This window comes from Nelumbo lutea, chromosome 1 (assembly GCF_056320005.1).
Source record: "Nelumbo lutea isolate HS-2025 chromosome 1, American lotus-T2T, whole genome shotgun sequence".
Classification (NCBI taxonomy): Eukaryota; Viridiplantae; Streptophyta; class Magnoliopsida; order Proteales; family Nelumbonaceae; genus Nelumbo; species Nelumbo lutea.
Genome location: NC_142684.1, coordinates 177118180 through 177128246, shown reverse-complemented (window position 1 = coordinate 177128246; position 10067 = coordinate 177118180). Strand labels below are relative to the sequence as shown.

The window sequence follows — 10067 nt, the reverse complement described above, 5'->3', positions numbered from 1 at the left end:
TTGTACCCAATATATATATATATATATATATATATATATATATATTTTTTTTTTTTTTTTTTCACTCAAGATTTGAATCCAGACTTTCTTCTGATTTATTTGTGCTAATAAGTAATTACCTTTCTGGCTTTCTACTACTTCAGTGCTCTCTCTTATAACTATTTTTTCCCTTTTCTTTTTCAATGCCTTACAGCTAGCATCCTTTCGCCATGCCTGAATCAGATAGTCCTAAATCTTGATATGGACCAAGTATGAATCATATACAACAAAACTCAAACCATGGCAATCGTATAATGTATGACTGGGGCCTAATTGAATATATTTTTATTGGATGTTACTCTTCCTAAGCAAGCATGTTTTTGTGGGCTTGACAGCAATGAATGATAAACACCAGATTATGTTATTCAGATAGCTCCTTCTACCTGCTTTTGTTTAGTGTTAACAAGAGAACATGGGTGACCACATCTTCCTAACCCTTCACAACTGTGAACTTGAAGCTACATGCCGATCACTTGATTTCTTCAAGGACTGCTTCCTTTCCCTCTTGTTTCATTCATGCTTGCTGGGATACTACAACAAAATTAAGAAGAACCCTTTGAATGTCTTTCTGGTGAGACCAGATTTTATAGAGCACTTTTCTGAGCAGAGATAAGAAACCATGTGATTCTTGCACTGCAATTTGCCTGCCGTTAAGCTGGACTCTAGGCTATGATCATAACATCCTTACACCATCAATGAATCTAATCCATTTCTCATTCTGTAAAGGTGTGTTACAAAGTACAAACTCTGATTGTATAATTAGAGAGATAGACCTCTTCGACAAACAAGAGAGCAACCTAACTCATCTACCACAAGGCCGTAACTCACAAATAGAGCAAGACCCAAAAATTTTACAAAATGGTGGTAGCAAAAACAGCAATGGTAAAACAAAGAAATCTCATTCTGTTAAGCTTCGAAGGAATGGTGGATCAATCGAGCAAGATAAATATATTGTAGGTAACCGTATTGCAATTCTTCCATCTAATATTAATGCAGTTTGTTTTATGTGATATTACTTAGAGGTATTGGGCTTGTATTCTTTCCCTATTCTCTTCCCACCACATTTTTGCGTGCACCTCCCCAAACCTTTCACGGCTGCATATCACATTTAGGATTATTAATCAGTAACAAATCAAAGGTCAAGGTTAAAGGAATCATATTGAACAATGCAGGATGAAGATTCTATACCTGAACCTGACGCGCCGGAGCTCCCTGGTGCCGTCTGGCAATTGTCTGATGGTAATGTAGACTCCAGGCTCATCTTGCTCGACCCACTCTATCTCCTGATCACTGGCATTGCTAATAGAAACAGAGGCTTCGTCTCTGGATGAGGTTGTAGTCCGTGAAGCATCCACCGAAGAAGTTTCACCCCTTAAGCCTGAGACGTAGGTACTTGGCCCAGCGCCATAGTGTTGGCCACTGTGGTCTAGTGAGTCTGAAGGGAAGTACCCTTTGTTGCCAGATGGCCTATAAAAGTTCCTTGGTGTCCTATCTTTGCTTAATGGAGTGATGGGGCTTTCCCTTGCGGATCCCATTCTTGAGTAAGACGAATCTCTCTGCTGTTAAAAAGTAAACACGGCATAGTGAACATTCAATGAGCTTATCATGCTAAGCCAATAAATCAATCTAATACTATCCAATGTTTTCTTTTTTCAAATTTATGATCTTTGACCAAAACTAGGCAAGAGCATGTAGTAGAATAGACCATTACCCTTGACAAGTGGGTAGTGTCAAGTGTCAACTAGAGAAAAAAAAAAAGAGTGCAATCTAACAGACAACTGGATAAGAGACAACCAAGCTGTGCATTTACTAGTCTTGGTATGTAAATAAAGCCCAAAAGCTCGATACATGGACTTCTGTGTGGCGCTTTACCCCAAATGGACGCAAGTTGAAGAAAATCAGAGGTGCTTGTGCACTGCAATTACAGTTCTAGACAAATAAGGACCCATCTCTTGATTGCATGGTTCAAGAGAAAAAACCCCATACGTATTGTCCCATCCCCATAGTAAAGGGAAAAAGACCCTGCTTCACATGTACACTACATGCACAGCTAGGCATCTTTTATAGGCTTCATTTCATGGTAGAGCAGAATCCCAAGATTTTGTCAACCGTAGGGTGTAGATTCAATTTCTCCTCTGCTATTCTTTTACACCCACTGAAACTTATTTTCACTATATTCTTGGTCCCAGCACCATCCTAAGATATCAGGTTTGTTTGTGAAGTAACCCATTCAATTGGAATTCATAGTCAAAAAAGTTAAAAGATATGATGGCATACCTCATCCTCAGACCTAGGAGGAGTAGGAAGAGCTTGCCGATTGAATCTCTGAACATTGTAGAGCTCCATGATCCGGTCATAGTTCTCTCCCCACCATCTCTGAGCTTGCCATTTATTGAACATCTCTCGGCTGCAGAATACAACCAGTTAACTCTAAAAACCTTTGACCGGGTTTCCTAATTAAAACCAGTCTTGTTGACTAACATCTACACAAACTCAAGTTTTTGGTATGGAAAATGATCCTGAAACGCATAATAAATCGTCACCCAGTCTCGGCTTGGCCTCATTTAAAGGATGTTGACTAATCAAATGCTAAGGACCCATTACTCCATGGACTTGTACCAACGCTGCCCCTCGTGGGTCGTGACGTAACAGATCAAGCTACCCCAGACTCTTGACAAGTTCCTTTCAAATAAAACAAATTGCCCCAGGATTTTTTTTTTTTTTGATAATTGCCCCAGGTTCTGTTCATAGAGGAGCTACTTGGAACAGACAGTTACTTTTTAGACAGGGACTGGGCTATAGCATTTATCGGTGAAGGCTCCCGCTAAAATGAAATTGAATGAAGTCCATATCCAACCCTCCGGAAGGTTAGTAAGTGAAGTCTGCGCACTGCGCTGCGGGCCGGGATCTACTGTTACAAATATCGTGCTAACAAACGCTTCTAACAACAGAATCCAGCCGCACGTCGAGAATACATCCCCCGGATTGACAAGGAAGATGTTCTGGATGTGCGAACGGATAGCAGTGTAAGAAGCGTGTTTAGCACGCTCGCGCTTTTCCTGGCAGAAAATCCCGACTCCTGGGCTGCGACGGTCTGGTCAGAGGCATGCAGTATGAGGAGTACAGAGGATTGTTATTTACGTCTAGTAACAGTAAGCCTTGTACCTGAACCGGATCCTCTTTAGATCATTGCCACCCTGGGGGAGAGAAACAAAGGTGATGTGGACTCCGGGTTCCACTTGGGCCATCCATTCCTTGGGCTCATCCTCATCAACAAGTACCACGTCACAAGACCGTGCAGAAACCGACTCTAGTCCTCCAGAGGTCCGATCAACGGTTGACATCATTCCTTTGAACCTGGAGTCTGATTGCATGGCAAGGTTCTCCCTATTATTACTGTTGGTAAAATCCCATGCGGGCGTCGAACTCGAGCTCCCAGTCCGCAGATACGGGTACTGAACCCCTTCCGAGGCCGTATCGAAGTCCGGGTAAGGCCGCTGGCCCTTCCTGTAGCTGGTGGAGCCCGTGCAGGGCTTGCACTGACGATAGGCGCCGGAAAATTTTAACGCCATGTCCTTAATCTGCAAAACAGTATTGAAGGTGTGACTACGTCGTACACGGTACATCTACATGTTTAAACCAAAAGCACAGGATCATTCCATCAAATCTGACCCCCACTATTTTTAGGTGGGACCCAGAAACCTTAGGGAGTCGAGATTGAGAACTTGGCTGGTGGGACCGACTAACAGCAGTGATGCTGATGGATTATAAGCACTAAAGAAACATGGTAAAAAGACTGTCTTATAAATGAACAACATTGTGTCGACAAGAATTCTCGAGTGGGTCCTACCAAAAATACCCCCACTGTCCTCAACCCAACATGCGTCTTGTCTTTTCTCAAGATACCACACCACCAGATCGTCCTATACTGATACTGAATATATACTATTTTTAATACGTCTTATTTACAAGAACACCCCAATCCCCAAAGTCCTCGATTTTGTTTTAATTTACGAAAAAAAAAAAACACCACCAGTCCACCATCACTCATTCCCTGTCTGCTGTAAGTGCCCTGTAAATCATAGTGCAGGCATTAAGTACTGCTGTATAAATGTAAATGAATGTGGGACACGTGGCATTGCCGCGCCAGAGAGGGGCATAAGGCCTCCATGCACAACATGGATTTGGAGCACCAACCGAGGCCAGCCAGACCTATTCAAATTGAGTTTTCCTATTTCCCTGTTTGGGAAGAGACCGAGCCCTGTATGCTTGATTATTTTTAACAATAAAGACTAAAGAGAGCTCTCCCTATCCAAAATCCTTAACCCATTTCTGAAAAGCGGTGAAGACTTTAAAGTTTCTTCAAGGGATTACGCAAAACCAGCTAGGAATCAATTCCCCTGCCATGAAATTGGAATAGATGCAATAATTACTAATCTGGTTCGAGGGCATTTTGGTAAAAGAAAACACTAGATGAATGTGAGGTGGTGGGGCCGCATCCAATTGCATCGATCGTTCACTGACTCGGGGTAACATGACTTACTGGTCAAAGAACTAATCAGGGTCAACCAAACAAAACAATGGTTTTGAACTTTTGATTTCTCTGTAAATGGGAGTGGAAAAATGGAAATGCAAGGATTTTGCTGGGATCTGAAACAAATTTAAAATGGGCAGTGGGCACTTTTGCTTTGCCTCTCTCTCTCTCTCAACAAGTGTGTAAAAATAAGGAAAAGCACTCAATACACACTAAATAAATACTCGCTTTGTAAAGCTTGAAGATGGTCCCCAGGCTCTTTCGTCTGAGAGTGGTTTTGTTGTTACGAGAAGTAAAGACTGATAAAGCAGAGGAGGTAGAGTAATGGAGTGAAAGAGAAAGAGTAGAGGAATGGGAATGGGATTAGAGAATCGAACCTGCGCCGTCAGACTTTTGACGGCTTCTTTCGTACTTGGAGTGCCACGCGCGCTTTCTTCCCCATCGTCTAGTTGCTTCGAGCACGCTATACATGTTAACATCTCTCTCCCACTCGATCTTCCTCTTTTTGTTCCCTCTTGGACTTAGGTTTTCTCTTTCCCTCTCACCTGGCACAGAAATAACCAAACAAAATTACTACTTTGTCCATAACCAATTAATCTTATTCCTCAAGTGGCTTCTATAGCTTTTCCGTAGGTCCTCTTCAAAGTTCAAACTTGGAAGCTTTGGGCATTTGGCATAAAAAATGATCCTAATGTTTGATACCTTGAACTTCCATAGACATTTACTAGTTGAAGTGTTGATGTAATTAGGAAATTTTATGGGGGTAGTGTTGGTAAATGGGTCGAAAAGTCAGAAAAATAAAGGAGACGGAGAAGCTTTGGAAGAAGAGGAAGAAAGAATTGATAATAAAATATTCAGACAATAATTGAAGCAATCAAAAATTGGGAATTCTGATTCAGCGAAGACATCAGCCTCGAGAGCATATCAATGCGCCTGAATGAGCAGCGGCACAATAAAGAATTAGATTTTGTTAGGCCAAAGCAGGAATTATTTGAGAAAAATAATTAATATTTAAATTTTTTATCCTAGATTTCGATTTACAAGAACTAAAAAGTGAGTGAACATCAGAGTCTCTCTAAAATCGATGAGTTGTATAGCCATGGGGTTTTTGAAATCATTTAACAAGCTTTGGAAAAAGAGAGGAAAGATCATTAGTGTTTTGATTTGATTCTTCGCTTGTTACAAAAGACTATTTACCTTCGACGGTCGAGCTTTTTCCTTCTCCTTTGAAACGGAGAGCTTCGTTTTGGAGCTCAGTCGTCTCGAACAGCTCCTTGGTCTTCTTTTCTTCTCAGCTTTTCTTTTCTTTGGACGAGGATTTGATCTACATTACTGGCATTGGTTTGACGAATTTGCCCGCAGAAAGGAACGGACACAGACGTAACCTCTTTTAGTTGGCACTTCAGTCTCTCTTCGTCTTCTTCTTCACATTTCACGGTCTCTGTTTTGGTTATTCTACACTATCAAACATAATGGATAAGCAAAGCGTTATAACAGAAACAGAAAAAGAAACCCTATGGACCAACTGAAAACGACGTGACAAAACCTATGAATCTACTCAAACGAAGTAGGCATCGGTTTGGCTGAACGATCATAAAAAAGGCAAAACTTTCGATTTCCAGTAGCTTTCGGCCTTCGATCTTCCACTGTTTTAAAAAGTAAAAACTCCTTTGCCAGCCATTTTTAACAAAGAAAGTTCAATACAATCAACAAAACCGGTTCGAAACATTTTAGAAACGACATTAATCGCGACCAATACAATCAGTAAAAACTCCTTTGCCAGCCATTTCACAGGAACTAAACACTACAGACCACGAATCAAGCTCAGATAAATGCCTTAAGCAAAAGCTCTTACCTTCGTCTATTTTCGGCCACGAATAGCCTCCAAACAACTTAAAATTACTAAGCGTTATTCCATTTCGCCTCTGAAAATGCAGCTCCGGCTCTGTTCTACTTTCAGCAGTTTGAGAAGCAGTGCAAAACAGGAAAAACGGTCTTTAAGTCAAGGAAAAGAACACAATCGCGTCACTGCAGCGACGATAAATCGATTTACATTTGAAATCGCTGCAAAACATGGAAGAAAAACGGTCGAATAGCCAGAGAAAAAACACCGGCGAGATTCCGGCGATTTCACCGCAAAATTTCGGCGGGTATTTGTGGATCGTTTAGAAGTAGGAAGACGGAGAAGCTTTGCTGTCTCAGCTCCAGATTTTACGTTCCGAAGAGAAATGGGGATGGAAACACATTTTAACTTCACACCGACTCTCTTATTTATAGTGCCAGCAATATAACGTCATCTTGCCGTTAATTAACGGAACGGATCTCCCCAACCATTAACCTGATATCACCAGATTCACCACGCACGCACACAGGCCACACAGCCACAGCGTTAAGACAAAACTAGCTCCCGATGCCGAGTGCCTAGTTCCGAGCAGTCCTACCCACCGTAAGCCGTAAGTGTACGAGTCCACATTCCCTTTATCATCATTTAGTTGGGCCCCACCTGCTTTGCCTGGGACCAACATGATCGAATCGCATCCGTCCATCTGGTGTTGCTTGTCAGAAGGACCCATGCTAAGATCTTTGGTGGGGACCTAGAGGTTTTTCCGAGGTACATTCCTAGTCCTAGAGTAGGGAATGGGTTTATAGACGCTAATGACGATCTGAGACTGAGTGTGGCAAATTTGTGAATAAAGGGTGAAATATTAACGCCTTTTCCGAATTCCGGTGAGAATATTTGAAGATTTTCAATCCCGTCAAAGTATCTAAAGATTCTATAAAAGGCCTCGTTTCTTACGTGGATTTGTCTTACCAAGCACGGTCAGAGCATTAATCGGGTCAGATTAGTACGGTAAGGGGACATGGTCTACTGGTCACTGACCATTGCCAGTCACCCTACGGCTCTCCTTGCAAGCAATTTTATGGCAGATTACCGGATGGAGCCAGTGACAGAGAGGGAGGGGAGGGGAGGGGGGGCTGAGACGGTGAATTGCTTTGGCAATGGGGAAGAGCTTTAACTTTAGAGACTGTTGTCGCCCCATAGCTTTATTCCTGGGCTGTGTTAAAGCAAAGCATGGAAGGGCGAGACAATTCATCACTCATCAGTGTTTTGAAAAGATAAATCAAATCTTTCTCTCTCTAGTCTCTCCAGTCTTCCTCTCTCTCTCTCTAAGCTATCATCAACGGCTATGCCACGTGGCAAGATCTTAGGAGCCAAGCTTTCTCTAAAGAGGTTCTCCCAGATCTTCTTAGCCAAGAAAGGCATAGTCAAGGTCCAATTGTCCAAAGTAATTTCCATGGTTTGTTTCTTTATTTTGCCAAAATGAAAAATTCAAAATCCTCCTTTTTTATCAAACTTTCCCATTTTTAACACCTCTTTACCAGCCCCTCAACTATGACCAAGAACTTAATGATCTGATTGTTTTTTCATTTATTCTTTTCATCAGATTTAAGCCGTTGGATAGGGAACCCTGACCTTTAGCACCACCAAACTAATGGATCTGTTTTATTCTACACATTTATAATGAATAAGAGGAGATTGATAATGGCTGAAGATGCTGAACTGAATAACTCATTGTTTTGTGTTTTTAATGGCTGAATGGCATATTTGGATTGACTATGTGTTTGGTTCCATGAATGTTTATTGATGGGGTGTTTTTCAAATAAGCATTTTTCTGAAAAATACTATTTTAAACATTTATTGCTTTTGTTGTTTGGTTGAATGTTTTATGGTGTTTCAAGTACCACCCCATAAAGTTACTTTCCACCTCAGCTTAAAGTGCACTACATAAGCATTTCGTTTCAATAAATTGCCAGGTGTTGGGGGTAGGGGTGTCAATGGACCGGTTTTGGGTTTGACTCCGTTCAAATCAAAATCCATTTGAATGGATTGGATGTACCAATAAGACAATGAATTTGGACGGAATTGATGGACCAATATGGCATATTGGATTGGACCTGGTCTGCTCATAATGAACTTATATTGGATTGAGCAATATATGGTTCATTGATAGAAAATAAGAACATAGGTGTCAATGGACCAGGTTTGAGTTGAAACAAATCTAAATTAACAGGAATTTGAACAGATTGGACAGTCTCTAGACCGGTCCAAAATATTCATTGGACTGGACTGGACCAGGTCCATTTGTAATGGACTCACATTGGATTGGACCGGATTGGACCAAATCCAGTCCAATTGACACCCCTAATTGGGAGAAACAAGAATTTGAAGTTTCTCGTAACCCTTCGTGCACATAAATGAAAGCACTTCTGTTTTTCATTATTTATTTGATAAATATTGAAACCAAATAATGGTTTCATGTACAATAAACGTCAACAATTATGCCATGCTTGTGTGGCAGTATTTTTCTGATAAACACACACAGAACCAAACACAGCTTATACCTCTAAATATTTTAATATTATATTAGGATTTTATTGATTAAAAGACAAAATAGTAAATCATTCAATTCAGCCAGTTCAGCTATGGCTGCTAGACAGCCGATTTGGCTCTCTGAATTTTTCAGCAAATATAGCTTATGGGCACTTATGTTTTTCCCCTAGTAAGTTCATCTTCGAAATTTGGAGTTTTAATTTACCAATTAAGGAAAGAAATGATATCACCAAGAGAAGCTTTCTCTGGCCACGAGGTGGCAGCTGCTTGCCTGAAACTTACCACATGCAAGACGATGATGTGGCAAACACTTGGACCCCCCTTTCTGAGCTGTCATTGTTAATCCTTTTCCTAAGTACTGTTTCATACTGTTTTGCACTGTTTTAGTGGTACTACAGCTATTCTCTTGTAAACGGTACAAATTTATAACCAATCACAGTCACGTTAGTAGGTACCGTTTGGGAGGATTTTTATGCAGCAACTTCTAACATTGCAAGGTAGGCCTCACAAGCCATCAAACCATATTAAAAAAATAAATAAACTAAATAAGCTAAAATTAAGTTTATATGTATTTTATGTTGATTAGTGTTGTTTGTTTCTTTTTGTGCCGTTGGGTGTTTGTAGTAGTTGTCGAGTTGCTTCTTTGTGTTGTGTTGTCTGTTGGGATCTGTTTGAACTTTGAACATAATCTTCTCTCTCTAAAATTTAAAGTTTAAATCAATCAATGTAACATGAAAAAGTGATAAGTTGGACCAGATTAGGGTTGTTTAAGCAGGGGGAATAACACCATCCCAAGTCTTTTTCCCAGTTTCCAATGTTTGATTGCTTTCATTATGATTCTTTTTGGTCAATGCTTAACAACGTTCACACTTAAAAGAAGAAAACATCTGGACTTGTACTCTAGCTTAGCTACAACTGCTTGATTATGAAAAGCAGGATTAAAATATTAAGAAAAATGATTAATTGCATTGTTGGGGAAAACATGATTTGGTAAAGACACGAAATTGCAAGTTGGTTCAACCGGCCGATATAATCAGAGTGTTATGGTCGAACCGGGTTAACTTGATGAATTTAAATGTTTATCATAAATGTATTTAGAGA

The 10067-nt window shown here is 40.5% G+C and overlaps 1 protein-coding gene across 3 annotated transcripts; it reads right to left on the bottom strand.

The window, feature by feature from the left end:
* Positions 1-726: 726 nt before the first annotated feature.
* BRX (DZC (Disease resistance/zinc finger/chromosome condensation-like region) domain containing protein) lies at positions 727-7021 on the bottom strand. 3 transcript variants are annotated; one of them, XM_088960958.1, is made up of 7 exons: positions 6429-7021; positions 5771-6033; positions 4951-5118; positions 3205-3620; positions 2317-2446; positions 1228-1598; positions 727-1134 (listed from the first exon to the last, which is right to left on the bottom strand). In XM_088960958.1, the coding sequence occupies exons 3-7, from the start codon at positions 5050-5052 to the stop codon at positions 1056-1058; spliced, it is 1098 nt and encodes a 365-aa protein (XP_088817084.1). In that variant the 5' UTR covers positions 5053-5118; positions 5771-6033; positions 6429-7021; the 3' UTR covers positions 727-1055. The 3 variants fall into 3 exon arrangements, with proteins under 3 accessions (XP_088817084.1, XP_088817083.1, XP_088817085.1); XM_088960957.1 differs by having other exon boundaries at positions 5771-6028; XM_088960959.1 differs by having other exon boundaries at positions 1228-1595; positions 5771-6028; positions 6429-6817.
* Between the last annotated feature and the right edge of the window lie 3046 nt (positions 7022-10067).